The sequence below is a fragment of the Gobio gobio genome (genome assembly GCF_949357685.1).
Source record: "Gobio gobio genome assembly, chromosome: 10".
Lineage (NCBI taxonomy): Eukaryota > Metazoa > Chordata > Actinopteri > Cypriniformes > Gobionidae > Gobio > Gobio gobio.
Genome location: NC_137116.1, coordinates 3,661,463 through 3,683,302, shown reverse-complemented (window position 1 = coordinate 3,683,302; position 21,840 = coordinate 3,661,463). Strand labels below are relative to the sequence as shown.

The 21,840-nt window shown below is 44.5% G+C and overlaps 1 protein-coding gene across 7 annotated transcripts in view; it reads right to left on the bottom strand.

The window, feature by feature from the left end:
* Window positions 1–17,707: 17,707 nt before the first annotated feature.
* Window positions 17,708–21,840, bottom strand: part of naa35 (N-alpha-acetyltransferase 35, NatC auxiliary subunit) — a 40,773-nt gene continuing 36,640 nt past the window's right edge. For all 7 annotated transcript variants that reach the window (XM_079827725.1, XM_079827728.1, XM_079827727.1 and 4 more), the window contains one exon: window positions 17,708–18,708. In XM_079827725.1, the coding sequence (XP_079683851.1) occupies window positions 18,649–18,708 (60 nt within the window). In that variant the 3' untranslated portion in view covers window positions 17,708–18,648. The remainder of the gene's footprint in view (window positions 18,709–21,840) is intronic.

The window sequence follows — 21,840 nt, the reverse complement described above, 5'->3', positions numbered from 1 at the left end:
TAGCTCGCAATTCTGCTGCAGGCTTGTCTGTTCTCGGTGAAGGAGGTGTAGCTTCGAGAGTTATCAGCGAGGATCGGGATCGTTGCTGAAGGAGATTAATCTGATGTTCATGGCATTTACAGGCCTCAACACGGTTTTGACTAGGCAGTAGCACTGCGTGATTTTAAAAATGCTTCAGTATTTCAAGAAAACCGTAAGTCAAGCCCATTTCATAAAGAGAGGTAGTCAGTTACCATGGTAACTTACTCTGTGAACCTAACCTGGTCAGGAGCAGGTTTTCTGCAAGCGGCAACCTGCACTGCAGTTTAAGTCACTTCCGTATTGGCTTCAAGAGAAACTCTTGAAGCCAATACGGAAGTTAATTAAACTGCAGTTCATTGACTGGCTGCTAGAGACAGGCTCCAGAAGGGAGCAGAATCTCATTGAGCCCCGTGTTAAAAAGCCCAACTTTACAGCAGAAAAAAACATGTTTACTGCCTGGTACAAATTGCGGTTTTGGTGACAACTGTGAGTAGGGTGACCACCATCAAACAAACCAAATGTGGGACGATTACTAAGTTTGTGTGGGACAATGTGGGACATGTTACCAACACTAAAACATAACCTGAAACTGTTGTATAATCTTAAATTCAACATCACTGAGCCCAAAGGCAGCAGGCATCATGCAGATAACTACTTTTGAAACAGTTCTGACCAAGTGCAACTAAAATCCAACTAAATAAATAATGAAACAAATAAAACAACAATAAATTAGTTAATCTTATATATATAAAAAAAAAATTGTGTGTGTGGGGGGGGGGGGGGGGGGGGGGGGTTGTAGTTTATATATATATACATATATCAATTTATATACAGAACTATCCATTCGTTTTCTGACAGGGAACACATTGAACGAATCACCGCTCCACATTTTGATTGACAGCCATCACAACCTACTAGTGACCGTGTTTACTCCTTTCTTTTCAACCATTGGATATGGTTTAAAAAACTGCTTTTGTATTTGTGTAAGGCGGAATGTTACTTCTGACGAAGCGCTGTTAAATATAGGTGAAAAACGATGCCGCAAAAATAAAATACTTTCTTAAAAAGGCAAAAGAACGCATGCATGTTTTCTCAATATGATCATTAATAATCAACAGACTGATGAAAATGCGGGACATTTTCTCAATATGCGACATGCGGGACAAGGGGTGAAAATGCTGTGCGGTACAACGCAAAGCAGGACAGGTGGTCACCCTAACTGTGAGGGGTGGGAATTTTTGTATAACTCATTCGTTTATATTATATAAAGCCTTAAAGTTCTGCATAATTAAGGGCGTGGCCACCCACGTCCCGCCTCTTTGCCCATTTTCTGATTTTCTGAGTGATGCACGGTGACGCTCTGCCAAGATGGCAACCGCCAGCTCGTCCCTACTTTACGCTTCAAAACTGCTCTTCAGAATCCTATGGGTGATGTCACGGACACTACATCCATATTTTTTTTACAATCTATGGTTTTCTTTGGTAAACCCAGTTTCTTTCGGTCTTCTCCCCCTTTTTAAAGTTTCAGCTGTTTAAATACTTCATTCGTTCAGTCACGCTGCACAAATGCTTTACTTATTTTGTACAATTATTAGGCTACATTATTTCAAGTACAAATATTTAAAAATTATAAATTAAATCTGAAATCTAAAGTAAGCACATTTTACTTAAAACAAGTCAAATGATCTGCCAGTGGAGTAAGAAAAATACTCCTAATGCAAACGAGAACCAGATTATTTTTCTTACCCCACTGGCAGATCATTTAACTTGTTTTAAGTAAAATGTACTTACTTTAGATTTTTGATAACTAACGCGTCAATGCGAGTTTTCGGCTTTAAGTTTCTATTTATTTAATTTTCCAAGTTTTTGGCATGTTCACCACACACCAAAAAGTAGGAAAAGAGCTCTCTATTGCAGCACAGCTCCGTACTAACATTAGTTTTCATGACGTGGTGGGCTTACCGTACGAAGAGAGTGCAGGCTTCATGGCCACTGCAAAAGAAGGAGGAAAAGGCGTCCTCCTCATCCGTGTGCTTGCAGAATGTGGATTTCTGCGGAATGTGGATTTCTGCGAAGGATTCACATGGTCTCTGCATCTCCTGTTTGGGTGCTAAACATGCTAAGGCAGCACTGTCCAACCCCGAGGGCTGTCCTCACTGCACAACATTTTTGGTTAAAACCCGAGAGCGAAGGCTTCGTGTCGCAGTAGCTGGGAAATCGGACCCATGCTTCTCTGCTCAACCCAGAGAGGAGCCTATGGATTGTCCATCACAGGCCTCCAGCTCGTGGGGTGAGAGGATGGAGAAGGTGTCACTCGTCCTTCCCCCGCTGTTCTGAGATTCGTTTGCGGGAGAGGAAGATGACGATGACAAAGTGCTGTCGACCATCCTCGAGGATGATGAAGATGCTATTCCCCTGATGCAGTCGTGTCCGCCAAGCACACAGGATGAGTGCTCACCCTCCCCTGTGCAGACGGATGCAGACCTACTCGAGGTCTGTCGCAGGGCCGCGGCTAGACTGTCGATCGATTGGTCATCCCAACCAGCACCAATAGAATTGTATGATGGAAAGAGACTTCCGTCACGTCTCCTTCCAGCGATGCAGCTTATCCCAGCCGTCCTGGCTTGTGTGGCTGAAATGAAGAGGTTTTGAGATAAGCCTTTTTCCCACTGAGTACCTGTCAAGGGCTTCTCGAGGCTGGATGTTCAGGGAATGGAGGATTTGGGGATGGCGGATCCTCCCCAGTAGAATTATTGGTGGCAAATCATTTGCACCCCAATGGCAGGGCAGTGCTCTCGTCAGCCGGAGCCTCGCTGCCAGGGAAAACAGAGGGCTTTGCTGCCTCTGTTTTTCAAAAGATTTATAAATCTTCTGCACTAGCCGTCCGTGCTTTGAACGCGACGTCCCTCCTTACAGCCGGTTTCTTGAGACCGAAACAGTCATTCACAGCAGCGAAACACCGGTTGGCCACCCCTCAGAGGAACAAGAAGAGACGGTCGACCTGAGACATTCATTTGGCAACAAGAGGGGTTTGGAGACAGCACTCAGGGTTTCTCTGTCCCATCCCTTCAAAACGATTCCTTTCTCCCTCCCGCGGGGGAAACGGAGAAGGAATGTAAATGTGCAATGTGTTTGTGCGGACAGTTCAAAGTCCAGTGTTCAAAGTCCAGTGTTCGGGCCTATGTTCAAGGCCCATGTTGCTCGGGCACCCCCCAAAGAATGGTCTCTCCCTCCACCTACGAGGTTTGTTCTGAGGAAGGAAAGACAAAATGCCCAAGCATCCCAGTACAAATAAAGTTTTCTCTGTCACATCCAGGCCAGGGGCTGAGGGTGCAGAGTAGGGAAAAAAATAAAGGAATATATAAAAAAAAAAGATGAATATAACTCCTTCACTGGAGCGTTATTCCCCCCCTTCGCCACTAGAGGGTCACAGTACCGCTAGTGAACGAAGCCGGGAAGGGCTCACTCGACTGCTCAGACAGAGAACTGGCGCGAATGCGCAGTTCATCCCTGGGTTTTAACCACGATAGACAGAGGATACAGACTTCAATTCGCTGTAAAACCTCCTGTGTTCAATGGAGTGGTAATTTCAGTGGTCCAAGGGGAAGCAGCTCAGGTTTTAGAGGAAGAAATATCCTCTTTAATGAGAAAAGGAGTGATAAGAGTGATTCCAACCGAAGAAAGCCAGATGGGCTTCTACTATTTAAAATGCTTTCGCTTAGAACTTTATGTCAAAGTATTCGTCAAGGGGATTGGTTCACCTCAGTGGACCTCCAGGACGCATATTTTCACATAGATATTTTTCCTGCTCACACGAAATATCTGAGGTTTGCTTATCAGGGCACAGCATACGAGTATATAGAAATCCCCTTTGGCCTTGCTCTAGCCCTCAGAGTTTTTACCAAGTGTGTGGAAGCGGCTCTGAAGCCGTTAAGGAACGGAGGAGTCAGAGTTTCATCATATCTGGACGATTTGCTCATAGCTGTCCCCACGACAAGCAGAATGCAATACATACACACTAGTGACGCATCTGGAGAGATTAGGTTTCAAGATAAACCAAGGCAAGGCAAGGCAAGTTTATTTGTAAAGCACATTTCATACACAGTGGCAATTCAAAGTGCTTTACACAGAAATGAGGTTTAAATAATTATAAGTGAATAAAATAAAAATATATATAGTATAATAGTTATAATAGGAATTAAAAGGAAATTAAAAGGAAATAAAAATAAAGATGAAATCCCCTATCTGGGGTGGAAGAAAATGGAGAGTCAGGTTTACTTTAAAAATATTTGTCAGCTAACTGTGTTTTCAGACAGTACCCTTACAGACAAATCTTCTTGGCCTAACTTGAGGGCGTTCTCTAGATGTTTTACCCGCCAGAGCAGATCTAAACGGGTCTTCCTCGTACGGAGGGAGTACTCAAAAAATATTTGTCAGGTAACTGTGCATTTAAACATAACCCTTACAGACAAATCTTCCTGGACAGGAACACCAGGGCTATCTCTACTTTGTTCGACCATCAGAGCGGATCTACACGGTCCTTCCTCTTACCACCAAGGCTATACAGATCTATCCGTCAGAGCAGATCTAAACGGATCGACCTCGCACCGGAGGGATTTCGATTTATCGCTCCCCCGTCTCTCAACCTCTTCCACCCAGAAAGCCTTAACAAAATAAAAAATTATTAAAAATAAAAAGTATAATTAAAAACTAAAAATAAAACAGGGTTAAAATGAAACACATAATTAAAGTGCAAGCAGTTCGGACAAAGCACAGAGCTCATTGAGTAAATGCATAAGATAAGGTGCAATCAGTCGGACGTACAGTGGCATAGCTCATTCAGTAAATGCACAGCTAAACAGATGTGTTTTGAGTCTGGATTTGAAAGTGGCTACTGTTGGAGCACATCTGATCTGTTCAGGAAGCTGGTTCCAGCTACGGCTGGCATAATAGCTAAACGTAGACTCTCCTTGCTTTGAGTGAACCCTTGGTATTTCTAATTGACTTGATCCTGATGATCTGAGTGATCTGTTGGGTTTGTATTTAATCAGCATATCTGCAATGTATTGAGGTCCTAGGTCATTTAGTGATTTATATACAAGTAATAGTACTTTAAAATCGATCCTAAATGTAACTGGAAGCCAGTGTAAAGACCTGAGGACTGGTGTGATATGGTCATATTTTCTGGTTCTGGTCAGGATCCTGGCAGCAGCGTTCTGTATGAGCTGTAGCTTTCTAATGGTCTTTTTGGGAAGGCCAGTGAGAAGACCATTACAATAATCCACCCTGCTGGTGATAAAAGCATGAACGAGTTTCTCTAAGTCTTGCCTGGAAATAAAGCTTCTAATTCTTGCAATATTTTTCAGATGATAGTAAGCTGATTTAGTTATTGCTTTGACATGACTACTGAAACTCAGGTCTGACTCCAAAATCACACCAAGATTCCTGACTTGATTTTTTGATTTTAGACCTTTAGCCTCAAGATATGCGTTCACCTTGAGAATTTCATCTTTGTTTCCTAATGTAGTGATTTCAGTTTTGTCTTTGTTTAACTGAAGAAAGTTTTGGCACATCCAACTGTTAACTTCATCAATGCATTTACATAGAGAGTCAATGGGGCTGTAGTCATTCGGTGATAGGGCTAAGTAGATCTGGGTGTCGTCAGCATAGCTGTGGTAAGCCATTTTGTTATTTTTCATTATTTGGCTGAGTGGCAGCATATACAGGTTGAATAGGAGTGGTGCAAGAATTGACCCTTGTGGGACTCCGCATGTCATGGATGTCCACTCAGACTTATGGTCACCTATACTCACATAATAACCTCTCCCTTCTAAGTATGACCTGAACCATTTGAGGACCATTCCAGAAAGCCCAACCCAATTTTCTAGCCTGTGAAGGAGTATGTTGTGGTCAACAGTGTCGAATGCAGCACTGAGGTCGAGTAGTGCCAGAATTGATGTTTTGCCTGTATCTGTATTGAGGCGAATATCATTTATAATCTTTATGAGCGCTGTCTCTGTGCTGTGATGCGGTCGGAAACCAGATTGAAAATTGTCAAAGTATCCGTTTGAGTTCAAGAATTTGTTCAGCTGACTGAAAACAACTTTTTCAATGATCTTGCCTATGAAGGGGAGATTTGAGATTGGTCTGTAGTTGCTCAATATGGAGTTATCCAGATTTCTCTTTTTAAGGAGAGGCTTTACTACTGCAGTTTTAAGGGAGTTTGGAAAAGTCCCAGAAAGAAGTGAGGCGTTTACCACTTCTAGGAGATCTGCTTCTAAACAGTTAAACACACTTTTGAAAAAAGAAGAGGGGAGTGTGTCAAGGGCGCAGGTTGATGTTTTAAGGTGCTGTACCGTTTCTTCTAAAATTTTACCATCAATTGCTTCGAAATCAGTCATAATAACTTTCTGAGGTTGTGGTCTGATCTGACTCACCTCAGAGCAACTCAAGGATGTGCTGATCGCATTTCTGATATTAATGATTTTCTCGGAGAAGAAGGAAGCAAACTCACTGCATTTGCTGTCTGAGAGCATTTCACTGGGAATGTGACTCGGGGGGTTTGTTAGTCTCTCAACAGCAGCAAAAAGAGTGCGTGTGTTGTTTATGTTTCTGTTTATAATATTTGAAAAGAAGGTCTGTCTAGCTTTGCCTAGTTCCACATTGAAAGCACGAAGACTGTTTTTATAGATGTTGTAATGGACTACAAGTTTTGTCTTTCGCCACATGCGTTCAGATTTCCTGCATTGTCTTTTCATTAATTGCACTGCTGTTGAGTTTCTCCAAGGTGCTTTTTGTTTGCCACTCTTTTTTCTGACTTTCACAGGGGCAATATCATCAATTACACTCTTAACTTTTGAGTTAAAAGAGTCAAGGAGAAGATCAACAGAGTTTGCAGATATGCTTGGTGTTAGAGATATAGCCTTCATAAACAGCACACTTGTGTTCTCATTTAAGCATCTCTTTTTGACAGAGACAGATCTAGTTTCAATGGCAGGAGAGATTGATATATCAAAGAAAATACAGAAATGATCAGACAGTGCCACATCCTTAACTATCGATGAAATGTTAGACCCTTACTGATAAGTAAATCTAGAGTGTGTCCACGATCATGTGTGGGTCCCTGTACATGTTGTGTCAAATCAAAAGTGTTAAGAACAGTCATGAGATCTTTTGTTGTACTGGATTCAGCATTGTCAATGTGAATGTTAAAATCCCCAGCAATAGCAAAACAGTCATACTCAGATGAGATTGCTGATAACAGCTCTGTAAAGTCATAAATAAAGGCCGGAGAATATTTCGGAGGCCTATAAATAATGATAAGCAGGATGCGTGGTGCACCTTTTAGCACAATGCCCAGATATTCTAGAGACAAATAGTCACCAAATGATACTTGCTTACATTGATAGTAGGGGTGTAACGATTCGTTTTAACAACGATACGATTCGTATCACGATTTGAGGTTGTCGATACGATTCAAGGACGATATTGGTTAATTTAGAACGATACGATCCGAAACGATTCAGTGACTTGAAATCGATTCAGTAACTTTTTAGCCAAAAATTGTGTGACTGAAATAAATATCTGGATACTGGTCAGTGCAGGTGAAATTTCCAAGATTCCTGTTGTTTCTTGTAAGGGAATCCGGTATATCAATTAATTATGGATATAAACAAACAAGTAAACAACAATTAATGGCAAATGCATTAAAATTTTATTTGAATAAAGTGCAACCAACAGTTTAGGTTGAATTAACAGGAAGATAACCTTTTCTGCTCTCATTTTCAATATTCAATACATATTCAATAAAAGCACAGTAAGTGCAACCAACATTTCAACAGTAGGTTAACCTGCTACTTCTGCTTTTGTTTTCCAACATAAAAATATTACAATATTAATATAAAAATAAAGTGCAACTAACTTCTCCTCAGGTTTAATTAATAGTAAGTTTACCTGCTACTTTTGCTGTTGTTTTTCAACATTAAAATAATACAAATACAATATTAATATCAAAAATAAAGTGCAACCAACATTTCTTCAGATTGAATAAACTGGCCTGCTACTACTCTCAGTTTAATAAACAAACAATATTTAACAAAAGATAAAATGTAACCAACTACTCTTCAATGACTCTACAGATTTCTTTTTCAAAAATATCACCATGATCTGACCTCAGAACACTTCTCTGTGCGTTCACTATGTCGCCAGCAGTACTAAAAGCTCGCTCTGCTGGCACACTGGTGCCAGGAATGCACAGGTAACAAGCAAGGGTTGAAAGTACAGGTAGCGCTTTCTCCTGGTGGCTTGATAATTTCTCGCTCGTTGGCTTCTCCTCTGCCATGCGCCATGCTATGTTTTGTTTTCTCAAGCCCCGTTCACACCGCCAGCAACACGCAGCGACAAAGCGACACAATCCCATTCATTTCAATGAGCGCTGCTGCTGGTGCATTGCGATGATGTCACAGATAGGCAGACTGAATCGAACGCCTTTATCATTAAAAGTGCTAAGAAAAAACATCCATATAAAGTCTGACGTGCTTAAATGCAATGCGTTATTTCCTATGATCGATACAATCGATTGATTACCTTTTAAAACGATGTTAGATCGATATATGTCGTCCGGAAGGCCAACTTGCCGAGCACAGATCGATGTAGTTAGATCATAGGAAAATAAATCGATACATCGATGTAGTAGATGAATCGTTACACCCCTAATTGATAGACATCTTTAAATAGAGCTGCGACCCCTCCACCCCTTCTCACTGGTCTGCAAACACTCATAAAAGTAAAGTTAGGAGGGGCTGTTTCATTGAGGACTGTTGCACTGCAGCTGTCTTCTAGCCACATTTCATTTAGAAGCAAAAAATCTAGGTTGTTTGTGGATATTAAGTCGTTGACTAGAAATTATTTGTTTTTAAGTGAACGGATGTTTAAAAGTGCTAACTTAACAGTATTCATTTTAATTTTTTCCCCCACTGTAATCTTAGTTTGACAAGTAACAGGCAGCAGATTAGATGGGTTTGCCATACGGCCTGAAAAGGCCTTAGACTTTCTATCACATAATAGAACAGAAATAGAGAAAGATACAGACGCACTGGGTTCACGCTTGTTTTGTAAACATTTGATAAGATTGCTGTTGACTTTGCGAGGACCCAGAACACGTCACTGAGAGCTGGTATCAGTTGTTTTTGGTGGAGATGGAGGAGGGTGTGTGCCATGGTGTTGTGACCGAAGAAATCTCACAGGAGGAGGGGCAGAGCGAGCTGGGCCCAGTCTTTGGTGGTTGTGGGGCTCGACTTTCTTTGGTTGATATCTGTGGGCTCGCAGCGATCGAGTGTGATTGTCTGGTTCCAGTATAAACAAAATCCATTTTCTCTGTGAAGCTCAGAAGTGGGGATGCTGTAGAGAGGAATAACATGTCTGGTGAGGGGGGCTGTTTCTCTGGTGTTACCGGAAGCTGCAATATGTTATCGTCCTGTTCAAGGAGTGACTTAGACATTTCATCCAGCTTATTGTTTATACCACATATAAGTTGTAAGAGTTCATCAGTCTCAGTCTCACCCCCGATGGTCCCCATTTTTACCAGTGCATCCACAGACTCCACAGTCCGGGCTGAGATAGTGTCTCGATCTGTGTCACTTCGAGCAGTTCTAATCCGTCACAGTCTGTCTGTGGTGAGCTCTGAGGGCAGGGCTCAGCTGGGAGTGTGTCCATGAGAAGTGGTTGTTGTGGCTGCGTGGTGTTATCATTGTCCTTGTGGGGTGTATCAACCGCATGTCCATTCAGATGCTGAAATTAAGTCCTGTGATCGTCCATACTCTGTACTGGTGTGTGTGTGCCATCCAGGTTGAGTGGGTTAGCACACACAGCTGAAGGATGATGAAGGGAAAAATAAAAACTTGCACCGAGTTTGTTTGGGTGGAGGCCATTTGATGTAAACAGTTGTCTCTGACTCCAGAAGAGATTAAAGTTGTCGATAAAGTTCACTCCCTTCATGTTGCAGGTATTTTGCAGCCATGTATTAAGCCCAAGTAGCCGTGAAAACCTATTTGTTCCTTTTGCTGGAAGTGGTCCACTGATGAACGGCTGAACTTTCAGTTTTCTAAGTGTTTCAAAAAGTTCATTGAAATCCCTCTTTAGGAGATCTGACTCCTCTCTCTGAATATCGTTTTTTCCCACATGAATGATAAGACGATTTGCAGTCTTATGTTTCATCAGAATGTTCTTAAGTTCCCTATTTACATCAGAGACTGTTGCTTGAGGAAGGCAGCATGTGGTATTATCCCTGCTGCTAATGTTTCTGATTGTGGAGTCCCCCACTATCAGAGTCCTGGGCTCGGCTGCGCTCTGAGCTGAGGGCCGCTGTCTGCTTGACCTTGAGCGCCTGTTAGCATTAGTGTTAGCTACGGGCTGATTCAATCTGTGTTCGGTCACTGTAGTAGTTTTTGGTTCTTGTGGGTGTGGGAAGGAAGAAGACCAGGGTCGGCTTTCTGGGACTCGTAAGTGCTCTTTTTATTTTCTCCTTCGGTCACTCAATAAACTGTGTGCACATCGCACAAAAACATAAAACAATAATCAAACTCTCTTTTCACTTCGTCGGTTTTGTCAGCAGTTCCTCTCTGCGTGGCTGTGTGCATACGAGTCCCAGTGAGTCTCTCTCTCCCTCATCTCGCTCTCTGCTGCAGCTTATAAGCAGTCTCTCCAGCCAATTACTGCAATCAGAGACAGGTGTTACTCATTTGCACTTGACCCACTTACCAACCGCTCGGCCCCGCTCTCTCTCTCCCGCTACAGACCTCGCAAAACCACGCCCCCTCCTCCACATACCCTCACCGCCCGACTCAGGCCGGGGAGCCATCCGGCCTGCAGCCTCCCCCCCCCCCCTCCTGGAGAGGAAGTCAGCCACAGCCATCTGAGCACCCGGCCTGTGGACCACCTTGAACTTAAATGGCTGTAAAGCTAGATACCAACGGGTGATCCGCGCGTTGGTATCCTTCATGCGGTGGAGCCACTGCAAGGGGGCGTGGTCCGAACAGAGGGTGAACTCCCGCCCCAGGAGGTAATAGCGAAGGGTGAGAACGGCCCACCTGATGGCCAAACACTCCTTCTCAATGGTGCTGTACATCGTCTCTCTCTTAGAGAGCTTGCGACTGATGTACAGCACCGGCCGCTCCTCACCCTCCACCTCCTGGGACAGGACCGCGCCCAACCCCCTGTCCGAGGCGTCAGTCTGTAGAAGAAAAGGGAGAGAAAAGTTAGGAGCCTGCAAGAGCGGTCCACCACACAGAGCAGCCTTTATCTGAGTAAAAGCCTGCTGGCACCGCTCCGTCCACTGAACCGTATCTGGTACCTCTTTTTTAGTTAGATCAGTCAGCGGGCTAGCGAGGTCCGAATAATTAGGTACAAACCTCCTGTAATATCCCGCTAGCCCCAGGAACTGTCTAACCTCCTTTTTGGTCTTGGGTCTCGGACAGGCCGCAACAGCTGCGGTCTTGTCAATTTGGGGATGCACCTGCCCATGACCCAAGTGGAAGCCCAGATACTTTACTTCCACCCGCCCAATTGTACACTTCTTCGGGTTGGCGGTAAGCCCCGCCCTTCTCAGCGACTTCAGGACAGCTCGCAAGTGCTGCATATGACGCTGCCAGTCTGCACTGTAGATGATGATATCATCCAGATAGGCAGCGGCATATGCAGCATGCGGCCGGAGAATTCTGTCCATCAGACGCTGGAAGGTTGCGGGAGCCCCGAACAGGCCGAAAGGAAGGGTGACGAATTGGTGTAATCCAAACGGCGTGGTGAAAGCGGTCTTTTCTTTGGTCATTGAAGACAAGGGGATCTGCCAATAACCCTTAGTCAAGTCCAGCGTCGAATAAAAACGAGCAGTCCCTAGCCGATCAAGCAATTCGTCAATCCTTGGCATTGGATAAGCATCAAATTTCGACACCACGTTCACCTTACGATAATCCACACAGAAACGGACCGAGCCGTCAGGTTTAGGCACTAAAACAATCGGGCTCGCCCAGTCACTGTTGGATTCTTCTATCACACCCATGTCAAGCATAGCCTCTAATTATTCCTGAACCACTTTTTTCTTATGTTCAGGCAAGCGGTACGGCCGGCTGCGAACCACAACTCCCGGCTCAGTCTCAACGTGGTGCTGGATGAGATCGGTGCGACCAGGTAGGGGCGAGAACACGTCAGCGAACTCCGCTTGTAAATGTTTTACGTCAGTGAGCTGCGAGGGCGAGAGGTGGTCTCCCCCCGGGGCCAGAGCGAGAGATTGAGGTTTTTGAACCGCCTCCGGCCCGAGATCCTCCTCTCCGCTCACCACCGTCGCGAGCATCACTGACTCTGCCTCAGACCATTTCTTTAGCAGGTTGAGGTGGTAAATTTGACGTGCCCCGTCCCTATCTGATCGAATCACCTCATAGTTGAGATCGCTAACTCGCCGTGTGACCTCAAAGGGTCCTTGCCACTTTGCGAGTAATTTCGAGCTCGACGTAGGGAGTAATACAAGTACCTTATCTCCCGGAGTGAATTGACGAAGCCTAGCGCCTCTGTTGTATAGCTGTCTCTGTTTGTCCTGAGCCTGTAACAAATTCTCCATTGACAGCCGCCCCAAAGTGTGGAGATTTGTTCTCAGGTCCAGGACATACTGAATTTCATTTTTACTCGCTGAAGGTCCTTCCTCCCAAGCCTCCCTAAGGACATCCAGCACCCCCCGGGGCTGGCGCCCATAGAGAAGCTCGAAGGGGGAAAACCCCGTGGAGGCTTGCGGGACCTCGCGAACAGCAAACATCAGAGGTTCTAGCCATTTATCCCAATTTTTAGCGTCCTCGTGAACGAACTTACAAATCATGGATTTCAACGTGCGATTAAACCGTTCCACCAAGCCATCTGTTTGTGGGTGATAGACGCTTGTGCGAACCGATTTAACGCCCAACAACTCGTAAAGTTCGCGAATCGTTCGTGACATGAACGCCGTGCCTTGATCAGTGAGAATCTCTTTCGGGATTCCCACCCGGGAGATGAATGAAAACAGTGCGCTCGCAACACTTTTCGCCGAAATAGTGCGGAGCGGGACTGCTTCCGGGTATCGCGTTGCATAGTCTACCATAACTAATGCAAAGCGATGCCCGCGTGCTGACCGCTCTAATGGCCCGATGAGGTCCATACCAATTCTCTCGAAGGGGACCTGCACTAGCGGGAGTGGGCACAATGGTGCTTTTGGGGTGGCCGGTGGATTCACCAACTGACATTCACGACAAGACGCACACCATCTGCGTACATTCTCGTGAATGCCCGGCCAGAAGAAACGGGTCATTAGACGGTTGAGTGTAGCCGTTTGTCCTAAATGCCCGGCCATAGGATTAGAATGAGCCGCCTGGAAAAGCATTTCCCGGTGGCTTTTAGGTACTAACAACTGGGTTGTGTCCTGCTTTGACTGGGTGTCTTGGGTCACCCGATACAACCTATCCTTTAAAATACAAAAATAGGGATAAGAGAGCGGCTGGTCAGGCTGGAGGAGGTGGCCGTCGATGGAACGGACCTGATTAAACGCGTTTTTCAGCGACTCATCCCGGGACTGTTCCAGGGGAAAGTCATCGCGGTCTGTGAGAATGGGCATCTCCAGACCGCTCTGTTCCCCCGGACCGGCCCCCGGAGGTCCCGAATCCACCTCTCCCGACTGAGCAACCGTCTCTTTCCCCTTTACATGTTTTCCCCAAGAAGCATCCGCACACAAATGCCCCAACAATTTATTAAATGATGGCCAATTGGTCCCCAAAATTAGCGGATGCCGGAGGTGCGGGTTAACTGCTACCTCCACACTATGCTTTTGTCCCCGAAATTGAATATCCACGGGCAACACCGGATAATTCACCACTTCCCCGTGCACACACCTCACCTTAACCATGCGGCGGTTATCCAACACCTTAGACTGAATCAGGCTTTGATGGATGGAGGTCTGGTTACAACCCGAATCCACCAAAGCCTGATAAGTACCCCCCTCGATACTCACAGGTATCTGGTACAGGCCAGCTTGATCGGGGGCGGCTTGTGGCGCGTCGGGGACCCGGATCAGTGTCCCCACCTCCATCACTGGACACCGATTGATGAAATCAATCCCCACAGCGTCCCCACAGCGCCAGCAAGCCGGCCCAGGCTTCCCCGCCGCCCTAGTGGCTGGAAGTGGGTCGGGGAATTGGCATGGAGAGAGTGCTGGAGAAGATGAGGAGGGGAACGGGTCGGTTGTCGCTCCCCCTCCCCGGGGCGCCGGTCTGGAAGCCGCCGTGGCCTTGGGCGGAACCCCCGACCTCCACCTCGGCGCCGGTCTGGGTATCGTCCTGCGCCGCGACCTGGGAAGGGGGACAGGTTTGGGGAGAGAGGGGGAAGAAACAACAGGGGGGAGAGAGAGAGAGAGAGAAGCGGAGGGAAGGGGTTCGCCGACCCCGGAGCACGCCACCATTTGGTCCTCCGCCAGCTGGATGGCCTGGTCTAGCGACGTCGGGCGGTGGCACTGGACCCACTGGGCAGTTGTCTTCGGTAGCCGGGCGACGAACTGTTCCAGTACCACACGATCGATCATTCCCTCGACGTCACACCCATCGGCCATCAGCCATTTGCGGCAGGAGTCCCGGAGCTGTTGGGCGAAGACGAAGGGCCGGCCGGACTCTTCGAGGCCCAGGGTCCGGAACCTCTGACGGTGTTGTTCTGGGGTCCGGCCGACCCGCTGAAGGATGGCCCGCTTCAGGTCCTGATAGACCAGGAGGTTCTGGACTGGCAGTTGGTGGGCGGCTACTTGTGCCTCTCCCGACAGCAAGGGAAGTAGCCGCATTGGCCAGTCCGCGGTGGGCCACCCCCAGACCTCGGCGGACTTCTCAAATAAGTCCAGGAACACCTCGGGGTCGTCCTGGGGACCCATCTTGGCAAGGCTCAGAGAAGCCGCTGAGTCAGATGGTGCGTGGGGGGCGGCCTTAGCCTCCCGGTCTATCCAGCTCCGGAACAGCTGGCGGTCTTCATACTGGCCCTGGAGGAGCACCTCGAACCTCTTGTCGTGCTCCTCCCTCATGGCCAGTAGCTGCTGGTGTTGCTCTTGGTGAAGATCAGCCAGCGAGTTGATAATCTGCGCAAATGGCATTCCTGGCGGGGATTGCATGGCGGCGGCGTTCTTCTCCCTTCCCGGGTTTCGGCACCAGTGTAGTAGTTTTTGGTTCTTGTGGGTGTGGGAAGGAAGAAGACCAGGGTCGGCTTTCTGGGACTCGTAAGTGCTCTTTTTATTTTCTCCTTCGGTCACTCAATAAACTGTGTGCACATCGCACAAAAACATAAAACAATAATCAAACTCTCTTTTCACTTCGTCGGTTTTGTCAGCAGTTCCTCTCTGCGTGGCTGTGTGCATACGAGTCCCAGTGAGTCTCTCTCTCCCTCATCTCTCTCTCTGCTGCAGCTTATAAGCAGTCTCTCCAGCCAATTACTGCAATCAGAGACAGGTGTTACTCATTTGCACTTGACCCACTTACCAACCGCTCGGCCCCGCTCTCTCTCTCCCGCTACAGACCTCGCAAAACCACGCCCCCTCCTCCACAGTCACATTCATCACATTTGGGGATTCCTCACCCACATTCATTAGCACTTCAAATCTGTTTTCAAGATGTATATTTGGTGGTAGGAAACTAGTGTTTGCAATCCTTGTGTCTGGGGTAGAGCATGCTACTGCGGCAATATGTGATGCTCGTGACAATCTGATGTCTCGAGTGCCTTTGGGTCTTGCTCCCTGTTTGTGCCATCGATTAGTGTGTTGATCAGTTACTTGTTTCTCTACATGTTGAGTAGCACCACATTTATGGGACTCACCGGCAGTGTGATGAGGGCGTTCATGATGAAAGGCTGCTGTGTGATTCGTCTGGTTGGATGGTTCCGCAAATAACTTTGTTTCAAGAATTGCAATCCTTTGTAAAAGTCTGTGGCAGTTTGAGCAGCAAGTAGATTCTAGAAGAGGCATTTCCTTATCCTTTTGAATGTAGGCAGCTGTGTTTTCCCTTCTCCGGAATGTAAGCTGAAGGCAGTGGGAGGCTGGTCGGTTGAAATATTCCGCTTTTTGTTTAGTAATTCAGTCACCAGAGTTTCTAATTTTATCATTGGAGTCCAGCTTTGTCGTTTGAGCGCTGTGCTGATTTGCTGAAGTTGAAATTATGAGATAAAATATAGAAGCGATAGAGCAAAGCGCGGAGCAGTAAGCAACAGCGTCCGAACAGTAGCGAAGCAGGAAGAGCGTCCAGATGAAACCAGATGAAGAGTTCTCTAATTCCTTCACAGGAAATAGTCTATATGGGGCTCAGGTTGAATTCAGTGAGGTTTCAAGCATTCCTATCGGAGGAACGCATCAAGAAATTTCTCAGCTGCCTCTCCCTCTTTCAACGAGGGAGTTTAGTCTCTTTCGGAATGTGTCTTCGACTACTGGGTCTGATGGCCTCAACAGTGTCAGTGGTTCCCCAGGGACTGCATCGAATGAGAGATTTTCAGAACTGGACAGCGTCACAGGGCATTCGCCCCTCAAGCCATCCTAGCTGCCGAGTGCGGGTCAGAATGCATGAGCGCTCTCTGTCAATGGAGAGCCCCATATTTTCTCAGGACAGGTGGCCCTCTGGGTCCTGTTGTATTGAGGAAAGTGGTGACAACAGATGCTTCTTTCACGGGCTGGGGGGCAGTGTTCGAAGGCAGAACAGTGAGGGGAGTTTGGTTTCCTGCACTGAGAGAGAAGCACATACATTTTCTAGAGCTACAGTGTTACTAGCTCTGAGACATTTTGTGCATTTTCTCAAGAATCATTATGTATTGGTCAGGACAGACAATACAACTGTGATAGCCTACATAAATCAACAGGGAAGAGTGCGTTCTCACAAGCTTCACTTGTTAGTGAAAGAACTGATTATGTGGAGCAGCAGGATCCTCCTGTCATTACGTGCGACACCAGGAATAATGAACAGGGGAGCAGATTTACTGTCCAGAGGGAATCCTCTATACCGGGACTGGAGACTCCACCCTCAAGTGATGCTCATGGTGTGGCAGAGAATCGGCCTTTAAAGACATTCTGGAGTCTGCTGAGTGAATTTCTTCTACTTGATGTCATTACACAGTTCTGACCAACTGTCTGCAGGGGTTCGAATCAATATGAATTAGCAAGTAATCAAAACTCAACTACAGATGCAATACTACCCTATAGGTACTCAAGATTAACATGAGACTGGCAGAAACTGTGTGGTATGTACCCTTTAATGAATGAATGCATGGTAAGTGCCTTAAATAAATGTAAACATTTTAAATATGTATTTCATCTTAAACTGTAACGCACACAGTGTAGAGGAGAATGACAGACAACTTTGAATATTAAGCATTCTGGGCATAGTCTAAACTAGTGCTGGGCAATGGATCAATCGTGATTAATCACATGCAAAATAAGTTTGTTTGTTTATATAATATAGAAGTGTGTACCGTGTATAATTATTGTTTATATACAAAAACACGCACATAGATGTATCTATTTAAAAATTATATAATATATATATATATATATATATATATACATACATACAGTATATACATGGAAATATTTCTTAAATATATACATGAAGGAGTGTGTATTTATATATACATAATTATTATACACAGTACACACATATATAATATGTAAACACACACTTTTATTTTGGGTGCGATTAATCACAATTAATCCATTGCCCAGCACTAGTCTAAACATGTAAATTACATACAGTTAAATTATTGACAGTGAAAAATGACACAAAATAGTGATTAGTATTAGTTTTAGATTGTGAATTACAAGGAGCCAGTCCACTTAATCCACGACTTAAACTTTGTCTTTATTATCTTTTGAAGAAATGGAGAGAACCCATACTATGCAGGTGCCAAAAAACACCCTCCAATGGCATGCTGCAAAGGATGCTCCCTCTCCCTTTCTGTCTTTCATTCCCTCTCTCTTCTCTCTCTCCTTTTTTCTCATTCCACCTCCCTCACTCTGAATTACTACTAGCAGATAGTGTATCCCTTCAACACAGTTTGGGTAACAGGTTTGAAAAAAAAAACACGCATCCATCTTCTGCTTAGAAACCTTGTAAAAAATGAAATAGTTACCTGAGATTGACCAATACACATTTTGAATAGGTAAATATGTAGTGTTAAAATAAAGTTTTTTAGAGTTAAAACACGCAAATGGCACTCATTCGGTGGAATGGCCCTTAAAATATAAGTCAGTGGCTGTGTTTGAAATTGCCTATACCTTATTCACTTCATTCACTATTCCCTACATTACTACACTAATATAGACCACTTGAAGAAGTGAGTGAATTCAGACACTGAGTGCGATCTTCGGGTCTGAGTGCACAGAGTTCTGAAAACACTTAAAAACAAAATATGCCAGAAAGTTTTTTTTTCTCAAATTTAATACAATATTATCAACCAAACAAAAAAACATGATTTGAGAACAAACTAAACCACTGTGAGTCCATGTGTATTAACTATACCATTACAGTTATGAATATTAACTTATTCTGCGTCTGTGATGACAGTTCATGTAAACGAGACGAGCTCCTGGAAACATGGTTGATCTCAGATGATCTTGACTATGGGGAAGTATTTGTGCGCCGAGAAGTCAAATTCAGGAAGGGCCTACAAAGAAGAAACACAAGGAATTTCACAGTATCACATTTCATCTAAGCAAATGCAAAATGTTTTTTTTTTTTTTTTTTTTTTTTGAAGGAATAGAAGTTAGGCTCTATAAACGGCATCTGTGACTTGCTGTCTGTTACCACAAGACATAATTTTGACTCATCTCCAGTTTAATAAAAAAGCCATCTCTGTTTGAAACCTGCAATTGCAGTTATTTGTGGAATTATCATCTTTACGTGGATTGAGCATCGGCACGGCTCCTCAGCACGGATGAATCTAATGTTTTGAGGAGTTTGTGTGGCTGTCATTCATTCACCGCACCGGTGTGGATACTGTACTTCGGAATCACAGATTCTACATCTTGGATGTACGACCAAAATAAGAATATTCTCTGCAAAATGTCATCTGAACAAGTAAGTAACATGTCTGCCAATTCAATTTTGTTCTGACCAACTGAGAAAAAAAAAGCATTACAATAAATCACGCTACCAACAGTGATTGAATCTAACGATCGCTTGGCTCATATCACATCAATCTGTGCAAATTATTATTATTGTTACACTTTGTTCTCAACTTGTTAATGTTAATGCAGCATGTTAATGCAGCATCCTCACATGCGATACTACTTCCTGCGGAAATCCACCAGTACCACTCAAATTATAACACATTATTACAAGCTTACCGTTGTAAATCGGGCTACGGTAAGGAGATCGTACAAACTGCAGCTTTAAGCTAATTTACTTACGTTTTAAACAAATGGGAGCATTTACTGCGTTTCCACATGTCTCGTTTAGAGCACTTGTTTCAGAACCTGTCACGTTTGTTTAGGTTCGTTTAGCAACCCAACTCAACAGACCAATGAACCAGGCGTTATCACAGTGTTTGATGGGCAATTGTATACGTTGCGTGTAAAACAGCAAGTGGTTGTATATCTCTCAAAATTAATTGTGTATTAAGCTGGAGCAAAGATGAAGTGCGCTTTTATTATCCAAATTAAGTCTTGATTCCTGCTCAAAGTGATAAAAAAATAAAATAGCGACAGCAACAAAGAAAGTCACAATTAGCTTCTGTCTATCCATTCTCAAACATGACCACTATAGTCTTGTTCAGACTGGCAGTCCAAATCTGATTTTTGTGAATATCTGATTGGAATATGATCATATTTAGCAAGTGTAAATGGCAACAAAAATTCACATGAAATCCGATTTTTTTCCGAGTTTTATTCCGATCGCTCTGATTGGATTTCGTGTAGCTTTTCTCCCTATATGTCACTTTCTCACACCACATAAAACACATCAGGCATCGTTGCAGAAACAAGGTTGCATTGTGTTTTGGTCTATGTGTACGGCGAAGAGGCTGGAGACATCTCTGTGGTCCAGTGATGAGGTGTCATCACTTCTTTCACAGTGCGGCAGAGACGGCAGCACAGAATAAAGCCGCTCATGTCAGCCTCTGTTTCTGTTGCTGCTTCATTAGTAGTTCAGCACTGCAGCTACACATTATCATTGTAAGACAACATTGCAAACTTAGTGAACTTGTGTTGACTACTATTTTGATAAGTGTTGTGTAATGACGTAATGTGTGAGAAAACGTAATCATTTAGATCAGATTACAATCAGATACACAAATAATCAGATTTAGAGTGACAGTGTGAACGTAGTCTATGAGCAGAATCCCGGAACAGGTGCACTCTGACCAATGAGAGGACAAAATGTAAACAAATTTTGGTCCATTTAGAAACGTTTGTCTTGCCTTGTGAAAGTGAACCAAACCGAACCAAGAAGAAATTTGCAACATTGTTACAATTGTAATCCCTTTTATTGGAAAAAGCAAACGATCTTCGGGTCTGAAAAAACCCATAAACTAAGTGTTCTATTTGAATTGTAAAATAATAATTGTCTAAATTATCATTTCAGCTGTGGGACAACAGAGGAAAGTTTTCATATTTTCTATTGGCGTAAATAACCCGCTTTTCGCACCACAACGTGTTCGCACCACAGGAACTAGGGACGATTTGAGTTATGGGAACGCCTTTCGAGGGAACTAAATTAGCACCTACTTCAGGGTCTAACCAAGCAGCAACCTCCCCCAGTTTCTCTTGAAGCCAATACGGAAGTGACTTAAACTGCAATTCGTCGACTGGCCACTAGGGACAGGCTCCAGAAGGAAGCAGAATCTCATTGAGCCCCATGTTAAAATGCCCAACTTTACAGCAGTTAAAACACATTTACAGCCTGGTACAAATTGTGGTTTTGGTCTATATAGCTAATTTTGCCCTTCATGACCTTCAAGTGTGGCTACTTTGAGTGACAGGTGGATTGTTGTTTGTCTGCTGTCTGTTAGTCATCACGTCACCTCAGCTCCACCCACATCCCACCTCTTTGCCCATTTTCAGTTATCCGGATGTGACGCACGGTGATGTGCTGCCAAGATGGCAACGGCCAGCTCGACCCTACTTTACACTTCAAAACTGCTCTTCAGAATCCTGTGGGTGACGTCACGGACACTACGTCCATATTTATTTTACAGTCTATGGGTGTAACCCAGCACAATCCACTAGTTAAGTCATGACATAAGGAATGCTGTGTTCGGGTCCAAGCCTCGTTTCACTTGAGAATACTCAATTCTCAACAGCCGTTTAAGCTAAGCATTTAAAAATGTACAGTGACAGTCTCCATGCTTACTACATCCCAAACACAAATATTTTAAGGATTTATAAAAGTTGAATCACTGTCTGGCCATCTGGGATTTCGGTATGATAAAGATAAAGGTTAGGATTATAATTATTCAGTACTTATACTTATTATAATTATTCATTGTGAGTGTATATTAGCACCGTTTGTTGTTTTCTTGGGGCATCTTGTAGAGCGTTTAGACCCAGAAGCGGTGACACGTGACATAAGACTTAACAAGCGGATATGAACTATCAGTGACGTAAGTGTACTTTGATTGGCTGAACGCATGTGAAAAATGGCACCCGCCATTTGTAAAAAAAGCCATGTAAACACGTTTACAGCTTATATATTTACACCACAAGCGATAGATGGACCGACGCCAAAGTCCAGGCACTTGTCAATCTTTAAGCTAAGAAGACTTTGAAGGACCAGGCGAAACATGATTTTGTATTTCTGC